This window comes from Salvelinus fontinalis, chromosome 21 (genome assembly GCF_029448725.1).
Source record: "Salvelinus fontinalis isolate EN_2023a chromosome 21, ASM2944872v1, whole genome shotgun sequence".
In the NCBI taxonomy this organism is placed as follows: Eukaryota; Metazoa; Chordata; class Actinopteri; order Salmoniformes; family Salmonidae; genus Salvelinus; species Salvelinus fontinalis.
This window is the reverse complement of record NC_074685.1, coordinates 43,536,797-43,550,727: the sequence shown is the minus strand read 5'-3', so window position 1 is coordinate 43,550,727 and position 13,931 is coordinate 43,536,797. Positions and strand designations below refer to the sequence as shown.

At 41.4% G+C, this 13,931-nt stretch overlaps 1 protein-coding gene across 4 annotated transcripts; it reads right to left on the bottom strand.

Moving 5' to 3' along the window:
- Positions 1-906: 906 nt before the first annotated feature.
- Positions 907-11,784, bottom strand: LOC129818967 (zinc finger protein ZFP2-like). 4 transcript variants are annotated; one of them, XM_055875364.1, is made up of 4 exons: positions 11,586-11,784; positions 10,513-10,804; positions 10,004-10,099; positions 907-3,128 (listed from the first exon to the last, which is right to left on the bottom strand). In XM_055875364.1, the coding sequence occupies exons 1-4, from the start codon at positions 11,754-11,756 to the stop codon at positions 1,396-1,398; spliced, it is 2,292 nt and encodes a 763-aa protein (XP_055731339.1). In that variant the 5' UTR covers positions 11,757-11,784; the 3' UTR covers positions 907-1,395. The 4 variants fall into 4 exon arrangements, with proteins under 4 accessions (XP_055731339.1, XP_055731340.1, XP_055731341.1 ...); XM_055875365.1 differs by having other exon boundaries at positions 907-3,056; XM_055875366.1 differs by lacking the exon at positions 10,004-10,099.
- Between the last annotated feature and the right edge of the window lie 2,147 nt (positions 11,785-13,931).

Below are 13,931 nucleotides of genomic sequence, written 5' to 3'. Positions count from 1 at the left end.
AAGAAAAACCCTGGAATGAGTAGGTGTCCAAACTTTTGACAGGTACTGTAAATAATTATAAAAGTAGAACTGAAGCAAGGTTTTTGTTGAGAAGGTCAGAATTTTTTTAAATTATACTTGATTCCCAAGTTGATTCCAAATTCCCAATTTAAATTAACCAAGCTCCAAAAGACTGAGTGATGCCACTGGACATCAGTGTGTAAAAAATATATAAAGGGCTTCATGTGTATTAATGCCAAGAGATTGATCTATCTATATAGTGAACAAAAATAAACACAACATGCAATATCACATTTTACTGTGTTACAGTTCATAAGGAAATCAGTCAATTGAGATGAAATCATTAGGTCCTATTCTATGGCTTTCAATGACTGGGCAGGGGTGCAGCCAGGGGTGGGCACTGGGGAGCCAGTCCCAGCCAATCAGAATAAGTTTTTCCCCACAAAAGGGCTTTATTACAGCCTGAAACACTCAGTTTCATCAGCTGTCTAGGTGGCTGGTATCAGACGATCCGGGAGAAGAAGCCGGGAGGTCCTGGGCTGGCGTGGTTACACGTGGTCTGTGGTTGTGAGGCCGGTTGGATGTACTGCCAAATTCCCCAAAACAAAGTTGGAGGCAGCTTATGGTAGAGAAATTAACATTCCGTTCTCTGGCAACAGCTTTGGTGGACATTCCTGCAGTCAGCATGCCAATTGCACGCTCCCTCAAAACTTGTGAAAACTGTAGCATTGTGTTGTGTGACAAAACTGCACATTTTAGAGTAGCCTTTTGTTGTCTCCAGCACAAGATGCACCTATCTAATGAGCATGCTGTTTAATCAGCTTCTTGACATGACTCAGCTGGATGGATTATCTTGGCAAAGGAGAAATGTTCACTAAAAGTGATGTAAAAAAATTCAGGACAAAATTTCAGAGAAATAAGTACACTTTACATGTTGCGTTTATTTTTGTTCAGTGTATATATATATATAAAATAAAATGTATAGCTCAAACAGAAATCCTATGGATTATCTTGGCAAAGGAGACAAAATGACAGGCAAAATGTGAATGACTCATTCTGATATTTTCACATGAATTAGGTGTTTAATGATTTACACAAGTATAAAATAAAATCTTAAGCAATTCAGTACACTGTCAGAAATAAACAGTCATGCCTTCATGAGGAATTTTGCCTCATGAACATTGACCCTAAGACTTACAGCAATATCTCCAAGCATTACAGCAGGCACTCATCTAAAGGACACATTCATTTCCTACGAGGCTTTCCAGAAACCCATCCCAGAACTTTTAACCCTACAGATACATCCCGGTTGTTCCTGATGTCTGAAAGCAGGAAGTTGCCCCACTGTGAATGATAGAGATTATATCACTGAGTCTACATCACAGATGCATTAAGTCAAGCACTACTGTCTTCACTTCCTTTCTTATTTCTGAAAGAGCGGTCTGAAGATTTACGAGACCGATCACGTGTTGCTGCCACACCATTACAGCTATGGTTTTTGTAGTGTCTTATGTCAGAAAAGCCCTTTCCACATCTATTGCAATAATAAGGCCTAACTCCGGTGTGGACCTGCATGTGGGCTTTGACGTTGTTGGCTTGGCTGAAACCTCTCCCGCAGACGTCACATTTGAATGGCTTCTCTCCCGTGTGGACTCGCTCATGCCTTTTGAGATTGGTGTTGACTGAGAAAGTCTTGTCACAATAAGTGCATTTGAAGGGCTTTTCACCTGTATGGGTTCGCTCATGTCCTTCTAGAGCTTGCTTAAGAACAAATTTCTTTTCACAGTATTTACAAGCGTAGGGCTTCACCCCACTGTGAAGTCTCATGTGATAGTCAAAAGTATTTTTATAGGCAAAGTTCTTTCCGCAAATGGAACAAGAGTATTGCTTTAGTCCTGTGTGACTTCGTTGATGGTTTTTCAGAGTTAACATGGAGCTGAAGCCGTTCAAACATATGTCGCAACTGAATGGCTTTGTTGAGGTTCCCGCTCTCTTGGCGGTTCTCTCTCTCGTTCTCTCTCTTCTCTGTCGTTCCCTCTGCTTCTCTCCTTCAGCTGTGTGCCAATTTAGATTGTGTCGTCTCATTTGAAAATTGTACATAAAAGTCTTTCCACATAGGTCACACATTAATGGTTTGGTTGCCCCATGATGGTGCATGTGAGCTTTTAGGTCGGTGGACTGAAGGTAGCTTTTCCCACACACTTTACATTTGTACGGTCTCTCCCCTGTGTGAAGAACTTGGTGTCTCTGAAGGTTTGCTTTATGGCCGAAAGCAGCTCCACATGTCTCACATTTAAATGCCTTCTCCCCTGTATGAACAACCATGTGGTTTTTGAGGCTGCTGCTTGTCATAAAACCCTTACCACACTCTGAACATGAGTGCGGCCGTACACCTGTATGTGTTCTCATATGAATATTTAGGCCACCATGCTGTCTGTAACTCTTCCCACATACAGCACAGCTGTATGGTTTTTCACCGGTGTGGATTCTCTCGTGCTCGATAAGCAGTTTCCTTGATGTGAAACCCTTGTCACAAGTCAGGCACTTGAACGGTCTCTCCACTGCATGAACAAGCTGATGTCGTTTCAGATCTTTCTTGGTAGAGAATGTATTTCCACAGACTTTGCAACTGAGCGTTTTTTCCCTGTGACGCAACATGTGATGTTCGAGCTGCTTAGACATTGTGAATGTTTTGCCACATTGACCACAAGTGAATGGCCTTTCTTCTGTGTGAATTAGCATCTGATGTACCAGTGTGTGAATTAGCTTGTGAGCTTCCAGTGACCCCTTCCTGCTGAAGGTCTTTTCACACACATCACACTTGAAGGGTCTTGTGTGAGTTAGCTTGTGTTGTACCAGTAGGTTGTTCCGGCTGAAGGTCTTCTCACAAACATCACACTTGAAGCATTTGGTTTCTTTGGATCGCATCCTTTTAGTAGTATTGCTGTTTTTCTGGATTTCATGGCTGTCTCTCTCGTTGCCCTCTGGCAAAGCAGCTCTCATATGCTCTTCGTTGGATTCAGTGTCTCTTGGAGAGGGGTCTGTATTCAGTCCATCTGTGTCTCCCAGAAAGGAGTCATTCTCCAATGAAGACATCTCTGTGGGTTTGCTGCAAACCTTTGCAGGACCTAAAGACAAAAGAATTATGAGTATATATATATATATATACACACACACACACATATATATAAAAATAAAAATAAACTATAAATTAAGCAGGTTTTACAAAGTTGGATTATATGGTCCCGTGTGGCTCAGTTGGTAGAGCATGGCGCTTGCAACGCCAGGGTTGTGGGTTCAATTCCCACGGGGGGACCAGGATGAATATGTATGAACTTTCCAATTTGTAAGTCGCTCTGGATAAGAGAGTCTGCTAAATGACTTAAATGTAAATGTACAAACTAATATCATTAATTAAAAATAAGTAGCCTTGTCCGAGCTAGAACGGCACATATAACCGGAGCCTATAGATCTTCTGTTTATGTAGCATGAGGCATCTTGATGATGTACAAATAAAGCAGCTGGACTGGACGCTAGTCTGAATCTTTTTTTAACATTAGCATTAAAATAAACATACGTTTACCAGCCTGTGAATTGTTTTCAAACTGGGCCATATTCATTAGTGCACAAAGTAGCAAAACGTTTTGCAAAGGAAAGTGGAAACAAACATTCAGGTAGTCCCTTCCCCATAGGTAGCGCATCCAATAGGTTAGCTAAGCTTCCCCCTAAGTCAATTTAATTACATTTACCCATATTATGTAAATTACTCCTGTCTTTACAGAAATAAATCAAATTATTCAAAATACTAAACCAGAGAGCATGATATAGCCACAGAGGATCATTAGTGTCTCCCCCAAAAATAATTGTGGATGGTTTTAAAATCGCAAACGCATAGCCTAAATTTGGGAAGCGCACAATTTCAGCAGCTTGGCAAATGCTCCGAATGTGTGTAAAGAAAAAGAAAAGCATTGTTCAGAATGTTATTTTTTGCAAATAGAGAGTTATTATAATCTCAAATTTATGACTACCCAATTAGAGGTCTTCATGGGTACAAACAGTTGGACCCCTTCCGATATGGACCTGGGGCTTTCCCACCCGGATCCGATATACACTACCGTTCAAAAGTTTGGGGTCATTTAAAAATGACCTTGTTTTTGAAAGAAAAGCACTTTTTGTCCATTAAAATAACATCAAATTGATCAGAAATACAGTGTAGACATTAAATGTTGTAAATGACTATTGTAGCTGGAAACAGCTGATTTTTAATTAAATATCTACATAAGCGTACAGAGGTCCATTATCAGCAAACATCACTCCTGTTTTCCAATGACACGTTGTGTTAGCTAATCCAAGTTTATAATTTTAAAAAGGCTAATTGATCATTAGAAAATCCTTTTGCAAATATGTTAGCACAGTGGAAAACTGTTGTTCTGATTAAAGAAGCAATAAAACTGGCCTTCTTTAGACTAGTTGAGTATCTGGAGCATCAGCATTTGTGGGTTCGATTACAGGCTCAAAATGGCCAGAAACAAAGACCTTTCTTCTGAAACTCGTCAGTCTATTCTTGTTCTGAGAAATGAAGGCTATTCCATGTGAGAAATTGCCAAGAAACTGAAGATCTCGTACAATGCTGTGTACTACTCCCTTCACAGAACTGGCTCTAACCAGAATAGAAAGAGGAGTGGGAGGCCCCGGTGCACAACTGAGCGAGAGGACAAGTACATGAGAGTGTCTAGTTTGAGAAACAGATGCTTCACAAGTCCTCAACTGGCAGCTTCATTAAATAGTACCCGCAAAACACCAGCCTCAACATTCACAGTGAAAAGGCAACTCCGGGATGCTGGCCTTCTAGGCAGAGTTCCTCTATCCAGTGTCTGTGTTCTTTTGCCCATCTTAATCTTCTATTTTTATTGGCCAGTCTGAGATATGGCTTACTGGCCAGTCTGAGACATGGCTCTGCCTAGAAGGCCAGCATCCCGAAGTCACCGCTTCACTGTTGACGTTGAGACTGGTGTTTTGCGAGTACTATTTAATGAACCAACCAATGAGCTGAGCTTTACAGGAGTATCCAAAAACCATGTCGCAAAATTTTGCTACTAACCTTGTGCGACAGCATGCCTTGTGAAGTCATGAAAACTGGTTGTATGGCTTATATGGCCAAGTATACAGATTTGACAATATTCTTACAGAAAAATGGAATATGAATGAGAATGTCTCTTTCACGATTTGCCCAAATGTAACTGGGGACTTCACACTAAAAGTCCTGTTGTTCAGTTATCCGTTGCACACACACTGCTGCCATCTTGTGGACACTATCGGAATTACAACCAGAGTGATGCTTTTCTTTAAAAAAAACGAAATTTCTAAGTGACCCCAAACTTTTGAACGGTAGTGTACATAAAACATTTTAATATAGAGAGAGACCTGTACCATATAGACAGGTAGGATCCAAACCCGGTCAGAATCGAGTGAAGGTAGCAGAATAAAAAAAATATATATATACATATAAAAAAAATCTAAACTACTTTATCAACCAGGGCTGCGCCACAGTAGGGAGAGAGGTGCCTCTCTAGCAAGCAGGGGAGGGGCCTTACTGTGACCAAGTGATGCAGGGAGCGAGAGACAGCAACCAACCAAGCTGACTTGTGTTATAGATGAGTTAGCCGACGTCGTCACGAAAAACTATGCACATGGTTCAATAGGGCAGAAGTCTGAGTTGTGTATTCTGGATGGCCAGATAGCTACCAACGATGACAAGAAACTGCCATGTGGGGATCCGTGACTCGTTTCAGTTTTCATGATTGTCAACATTATGATCTGTATCTAAGTGACTAGTTTGATGTTCCATAATGATCTTGTTTTCATCAATTGAGTCAACTTTGATAAACAAAAAATATACATTTCATCCATAGACATGGCTTCCAAGACCATTGATTCAGAATCTTTTGTTTTAGCTTGACCATTATCTTGCATTCGTCTAAATTCAGGTAACAGGTTGCTGTAACACCCCCCTTTGACTTTGACAACTTCTATTGATTAAAAACGGTACAGAAGCAAACGTGTGGATATGAACATTATCTTTAAAACATGTTTAAATCGTGTTTTGTTAAGAGTTGACAGTAGTAAAAACCATAAAAACTTCCAGCAAAATTACTCAACGGCACCGACAGATTTTTCACAGTCGGCTTGGGGATTGGAAACAGCAACCTTTCACTTACAGGCCCAACTCTTAACCGCTAGGCTACCTGCCGCCCTAGTGTCTTCCTTTTTTATGATGGTATAATTTAGACCATCATGTCCTCAGTTATTGTAACATTTGAATTATCTGGGACTGATACTGAAAATTGTTGCTTTACCAGAGAGAATATATTTTATTCAATTGCCATGAAGCAATATATCCTCTATTGATTAAATTTTGATAGACATCATGGTTTCAAAGTTAATTGATTTAGAATGTTGCATTTATTTCATTTCAACATTTACTGATGACTTGACACGCCCATCCTCTATATCTGAGCTACACTATACATACAAAAGTATGTGGACAACACTTAAAATTAGTGGATTCGGCTATTTCAGCTTCACCTGTTGCTGACCGGTGTATAAAACAGCACATATCCATGCAGTCTCCATGCCTCACCCAATGTAATGTGGTACGGATCTGTTTTTTTTTATTCCTTATAACTGGAACTTCCATCAAGAGCTAGCCAGCTAACTAGCTGCTAGTCTTTGTTAGCCACGGCTAGCGGTCCTCGCCTTTTCCCCCCCGGAATCAGCCAGCCTTAGCTCGGACAATCACCTGCCAGTCTGCACAGCGCGATATCAACCCAGAGCATATTGGAATGTCTCTCTCCACCATATCACCGGATTCCTGCCGCTCTGGATCATTACTCCGGATCATCGCAGCTAGCTAGCTAGCTGCAAACGAGTGGCTACTGTTAGCCAACGCCTCTTCCCGAAGCAAGCACCAGCTAGCCTTGAGCTAGGCCCATATACCAGCTAATTCTAGGGCTACAATACCTCCTTTGCCAGTTGGCCTGGACCCTTTATCGTCAACACGGAGCCCCGTCGATCCAGCACGACTGGACTGCCGACGTGATTTCCCGATGTGGTCTCAACAGGCTATTCTGTTAGGGTATCGCAGTAGAACCATCTACTAGCCCCAGGCCGCTAACTTTTTCTGAACGCTTTGTCCCCTGCTTGTCCAGCGTAGTAGTGACTACCGAACAGCACCTTGACTCACGTATTGCTACTCGTTTGACCCTATGATCACTAGGCTACACAGCTGATGCACCCTGGCCTGTTTCAATAACACGGTACCTCATTTTGTTTACCTGTCGGCCCCAGCCTCGAACTCAGGTCCTGTATGTACCTAACTGACCCGCTCTGCCCATTCATCCGTTGTTGTCTTAGCTCTCCTGATCAACACCTGTGATTGCTTTATGACTCTCTCTAATGTCAATATGCCTTGTCTACTGCTGTCTTGGCTAGTTTTTATTGTTTTATTTCACTGTAGAGCCCTGTCCCGCTCAAAATGTCTTAGTTCTTTCGGCTCACCCCACACATATGCGGAGACCTCACCTACGTTAATTGATGCGTGACGATGAGAGAGGTTTCGTCTCTGGAGGCAACACATAGGTTTACCTCCACTGTACTCACATCCTACCATACCCGTGTCTGTATATTATGCCTTGAATCTATTCTACTACGCCAAGAAATCTGCTCCTTTTATTCTCTGACCCCAACGCACTAGACGACCAGTTCTTATAGCCTTTAGCCATACCCTTGTCCTACTCCGGCGATGTAGAGGTTAACCCAGGCCCTGTAGCCCCCAGTTCCACTCCTATTCCCCAGGCGCTCTCATTTGTTGACTTCTGTAACCGTAAAAGCCTTGGTTTAATGCACGTTAACATCAGAAGCCTCACCCCTAAGTTTGTTTTATTCACTGCTTTATTACACTCGGCCAACCCTGATGTCCTAGCTGTGTCTGAATCCTGGCTTAGGAAGGCCACCAAAAATTCTGAAATTTCCATCCTCAACTACAACATTTTCCACCAAGATAGAACTGCCAAAGTGGGTGGAGTTGCAATCTACTGCAAAGACAGCCCGCAGAGTTCTGTCATGCTATCCAGGTCTGTGCCCAAACAGTTTGACCTTCTACTTTTAAAAATCCACCTTTCCAGAAATAAGTCTCTCACTGTAGCCGCTTGTTACAGACCCCCCTCAGCCCCCAGCTGTGCCCTGGACACCATATGTGAATTAATTGCCCCCCATTTATCTTCAGAGTTTGTACTGTTAGGTGACCTAAACTGGGATAGGCTTAACACCCCGCCCGTCCTACAATCTAAGCTAGATGCCCTCAATCTCACCCAAATTATCAAGGAACCTACCAGGTACAACCCCAAATCTGTAAACACAGGCACCCTCATAGATATCATCCTGACCAACCTGCCCTACACCTCTGCTGTCTTCAACCAGGATCTCAGCGATCACTGCCTCATTGCCTGCGTCCGTAATGGGTCCGCGGTCAAACGACCACCCCTCATCACGGTCAAACGCTCCCTAAAACACTTCAGCGAGCAGACATTTCTAAATCGACCTGGCCCGGGTATCCTGGAAGGATATTGACCTCATTTTGTCAGAGGATGCCTGGTTATTCTTTAAAAGTGCTTTCCTCACCATCTTAAATAAGCATGCCCCATTAAAAAAATGTAGAACCAGGAACAGATATAGCCCTTGGTTCACTCCAGACCTGATTGCCCTTGACCAGCACAAAAACATCCTGAGGCGTACAGCATTAGCATCGAATAGCCCCCGAGACATGCAACTTTTCAGGGAAGTTAGGAACCAATATACACAAGCAGTTAGGAAAGCAAAGGCTAGCTTTTTTAAACAGAAATTTGCATCTTGTAGCACAAACTCCAAAAAGTTCTGGGACACTAAAGCTCATGGAGGATAAGAGCACCTCCTCCCAGCTGCCCACTGCACTGAGGCTAGGAAACACTATCACCACTGATAAAACCACGATAATTGAGAATTTCAATAAGCATTTTTCTACGGCTGGCCATGCTTTCCACCTGGCTACTCCTACTCCGGTCAACAGCGCTGCACCGCCCACAGCAACTTGCCCAAGCCTCCCCATTTCTCCTTCACCCAAATCCAGATAGCTGATGTTCTGAAAGAGCTGCAAAATGTGAACCCCCCCCCCCCAAAAAAAAATCAGCCGGGCTAGACAATCTGGACCCTCTCTTTCTAAAATTATCTGCCGCAATTGTTGCAACCCCTATTACTTGCCTGTTCAACCTCTCGTATCGTCTGAGATCCCCAAAGATTGGAAAGCTGCCGTGGTCATCCCCCCTCTTCAAAGGGGGAGACACTCTAGACCCAAACTGTTACAGACCTATATCTATCCTACCCTGCCTTCGAAAGCGAAGTTAACAAACAGATCACCGACCATTTTGAATCCCACCGTACCTGCGCCGCTATGCAATTTGGTTTTCGAGCTGGTCATGGGTGCACCTCACGCTCAAGGTCCTAAACGACATCATAACCGCCATTGATAAGAGACAATACTGTGCAGCCGTATTCATCAACCTGGACAAGGCTTTCGACTCTGTCAATCACCACATTCTTATTAGCAGACTCAACTGCCTTGGTTTCTCAAATGACTGCCTCGCCTGGTTCACCAACTACTTCTCTGATAGAGTTCAGTGTGTCAAATCGGAGGGCCTGCTGTCCGGACCTCTGGCAGTCTCTATGGGGGTGCCACAGGGTTCAATTCTCGAGCTGACTTTTCTCTGTATACATCAATGATGCTGCTGGTGATTCTCTGATCCACCTCTACACAGACAACACCATTCTGTACACCACTCACTGGTGGTGACACCACTCACTAGCTGCCTATGCCCTTCTCGTTTTGGCCCATTTGCTTCTGTTTGGTTCCTAGTGATTAAGACCTTGGTTTGCTAACCATTATTCCAAATAACACAATTTGAAGGATTACCTGCACAGACTGACATCGCATTAGTGACAGTGTTTGCTTGACTGACATTCCCTGGCAATGTTGAAGACGCTGTGATTCCAGAGAACATTGAGAGACCTAAAACATAACAAGCATAATTACCTTTAACACACATTCACCTTTCCCTTTCTTCCCACAAAATTGTGTGATTTAGGCTTAAATGTATTTGAAAATAAATTATCAGTAGGCCAAGAACACCAATAACTAGCTTTAGCTAAAGCCTTGGCAGGTAGCCTAGTGGTTAGAACGTTGGGCCAGTAACCGAAAGGTTGCTAGATCGAATCCCCGAGCTGCCAAAGTAAAAAAATATGTTGTTCTGCCTGAGTAAGGCAGTTAACCCACTGTTCCTAGGCCGTGATTGTAAATAAGAATTTGTTCTTAACCCACTGTTCCTAGGCCGTCATTGTAAATAAGAATTTGTTCTTAACTGACTTGCCTAGTTAAATTTAAAAAATATTGTCTGGCTAGCTAGCTAGGTCTATAACACTCACCAACTGGTGGAATTGCAAAAATCATTCCATTGAGCAGAATATGCGTGGGTCCTTTCGGTTCTGCTTGTGCCTGCATTTTAGCCAGTAATGCTCTATAATGTTCAGCCTTCTCAGTCAATGCCTTCATATCTTCATCCATCTGCTCCACCTTGGTTTTCAGAACTTCATCCATCTGCTCCACCTTGGTCTTCAGTTTATCGTTCTCATTTTGTAAACTTGAGGAGACCACTAGGAATAGTTGGCAGATTTTACGAATAGCCTCCCCTGTCACCAGATTCATAATTGTGTACAGCTGTGAAGAGAAATTGAAAAAAAATGTTACCTAAATAGTTAGTTAACGTTAACTTAGTTATCTGTGCAGTCAGCTACGCTGCAAAGAAAATGATGTGAAACCACTAAGTTAACGCGGCAGGTAGCATAGTGGTTAGAGCGTTGGTCCAGTAACCGAAAGGTTACTAACCAGTAAAGTAAAAGATATCTCCCAATTCCATGTGTTTTTTAATTGTGTTAGTTTCAACAGCACGTACAGTCTGATTTCCCCCTAATATATATCAGTGATATCTTTCAAATCAAAGATATCTATTAGGGGGAATCAGACTGTACGTGCTGTTGAAACACAATTAAAAAACACATGGTAACAGCTCGAATCCCCGAGCTGACAAGGTAAAAATCTGTCGTTCTGCCCCTGAACAAGTCAGTCTTCAAGCCGTCATTGTAAATAATGATTTGTTCTTAACTGACCTGCCTAGTTAAATAAAAGGTTTAAAAAAGAAAAAGAAAAACACATTTAGCTAACGGCTAGTAGTTAACTAACTAGCTAGCAACTACCGAATATACGGAAATTGCAGGAAGCTGACTAATTTAGCCATAGTTACACCAAATATTCGCAGTGGTTACACAACGTTGGATAAACTACTAGACAACGTATCTTTAGCTAGTTGGATAACGTTACGCGTTAACAGTACTATACGTTGCCACAGATAGAACAATGAGGCAGATATTTTTCCGGATGTATAACTAGTTAGGTTACTTTAAAAACATATTTGACGCAGTTAGCTCAACTCTGTACTCACCTCTCTCTCCGAATTGCAAACGTAAGAGTTCGGCCCGGTGGTCAAAAATTTGCCCATTTCTGTCATTGCCGTCTCGACGACAACGGCCATAATAGACGTTGTTTCTAACTGAAACATATTGTAAGCTGTAGCCATTTTGCCCTCAGACTCACTCACATAACAGCTAGCCATCTGTCACTTAGCATCGGCAGTTCCTTCCTGTACGCCTAATTTTCAAAATAAAAGTACTCCTGACTTTTACTTGACATTGTTTTCTGGATAAAAAAAATATCAGAAAATTATACTTTGAACTTGCTTAAACATTTATTGAAAATGCAAACAACTCATTATAGAAATCAATTAGCAAAGATAGAACGAAGCTAACTTTAAATAAAGTTTTTGACTGTACTATTACATTTTTTAAACTATATTGGTGAATCTTTTCATTATAATCCCCTATATAAAGTTTTTGACTGTACTATTACATTTTAAAAGCTATATTGGTGATGCTTTTCATTATAATCCCCTATGAAAAACAACAATGATAACACAATACCAACACTGTTGCTGGAAGTTTTAATGGTTTTTGACTGATGTCAACTCTAAACCTTCAAGCTGCATACTGGACCCTATTCCAACTACACTACTGAAAGAGCTGCTTCCAGTGTTTGGCCCTCCTATGTTGAACACAATAAACGGCTCGCTATCCACCAGATGTGTACAAAACTCACTAAAAGTGGCAGTAATAAAGCCTCAATTGAAAAACCTAAATCTTGACCCTGAAAATGTAAAAAACTATTGGCCTATATCAAATCACCCATTCCTCTCAAACATTGTTGAAAAAGCTGTGGGGCAGCAACTCACTCACTGCCTTCCTGAAGACAAATAATATATACGAAACGCTTCAGTTTTGTTTTAAACCCCATCAAAGCACCTTCACGAGACTGCACTCGTTAAATTACATTTTAATAGCGTCAGACCAAGGCTCTGCATCTTTTCTCGTGCTCCTAGACCTTAGTGCTGCTTTTGACACCATGTTTTACACCAAGGTAAGTTGGTTTTATATTCACACAATCAGACATTCGCCAAAATCCATTTACAAATGTAAAAATCAATAACTAATTCATTGATTGTCACAGAAACATAAAAATAGATATGGTTTATTCTATAACTGTCTAGCATACTTTTAAAACCTTTGTTTTGAATACAAATTCCAGTTTTGATTTGATAGAAATACATAAAATCTTTAAAATGCAATTTAAAGCTGTATAAATCAATAACTAATTCACAGTTTGTTACAGAATCATCAAACTAGATATTATTTATTCAATTTATTCTATATTCTTACAACCTTTGTTTTTAATACAAATTCCACTTTTGGCGAATGTCTGTTGAATGTCCAAATGTCTGAATATAAAACCAACTTTACCTCAGTATCGAACACCACAATCTTTTGGAGAGATTGGAAACCCTAATTGGTCTACACAGACAAGTTCTTGCCTGGTTTAGATCGTATCTGTCAGAAAGATATCAGTTTGTCTGTGTGGATGGTTTGTCCTCTGACAAATCAATTGTAAGTTTCGGTGTTCCTCAAGGTTCCTTTTTAGAACCACTATTGTTTTTACTATATATTCTACCTCTTGGTGATGTCATTCGGAAACATAATGTTAACTTTCACTGCTAAATCAAATTTGATTGGTCACATACACATGGTTAGCAGATGTTGCCCACCCTGGGTGCCCGTGTTTCAACAGAGATTTTCGTTCTAGGTCCCAAGAAACAAAGTGATCTCCTGTTGGATCTGACAATTCATCTTGATGGTTGTACAGTCGTCTCAAATAAAACTGTGAAGGACCTTGGCGTTAACTCTGGACCCTGATCTCTCTTTTGACAAGAGTATTAATAATATTTCAAGGAAAGCTTTCTTCTATCTTCGTAACATTGCAAAAAATCCTAAACTTGTTGTCCAGAAATGATGCAGAAAAGCTCATCCATGCGTTTGTCCCTTCTAGATTAGACTACTGCAATGCTCTACCCTTCGTCTGCCCGGATAAAGCACAAAATAAACTTCAGTTAGTGCTAAACACGCCTGCTAGAATCTTGAGTAGAACCCCAAAATTTGATCATATTTCTCCAGTGCTAGCCTCTCTACACTGGCTTCCTGTTAATTCTAGGGTTGATTTCAAGGTTTTACTGCTAACATACAAAGCATTACATTGGCTTGCTCCTACCTATCTCTCTAATTTGGTTCTGCCGTACATACCTACACGTACGCTACAGTCATAAGACGCAGGCTTCCTTACTGTCCCTATAATTTCTAAGCAAACAGCTGGAGGCAGGGCTTTCTCCTATAGAGCTCTATTTTTA

Coding starts and splice junctions, on each gene's coding strand:
- LOC129818967 (XM_055875364.1), bottom strand. CDS start 11,756: ATGGCTAGCTGTTATGTGAGTGAGTCTGAGGGCAAAATGGCTACAGCT. Junction 10,100..10,512: donor TTTTGCAATTCCACCAGTTG/GTGAGTGTTATA, acceptor GTTATGTTTTAG/GTCTCTCAATGTTCTCTGGA. Junction 3,129..10,003: donor TGCGATGTCAGTCTGTGCAG/GTAATCCTTCAA, acceptor TTTTGTCTTTAG/GTCCTGCAAAGGTTTGCAGC.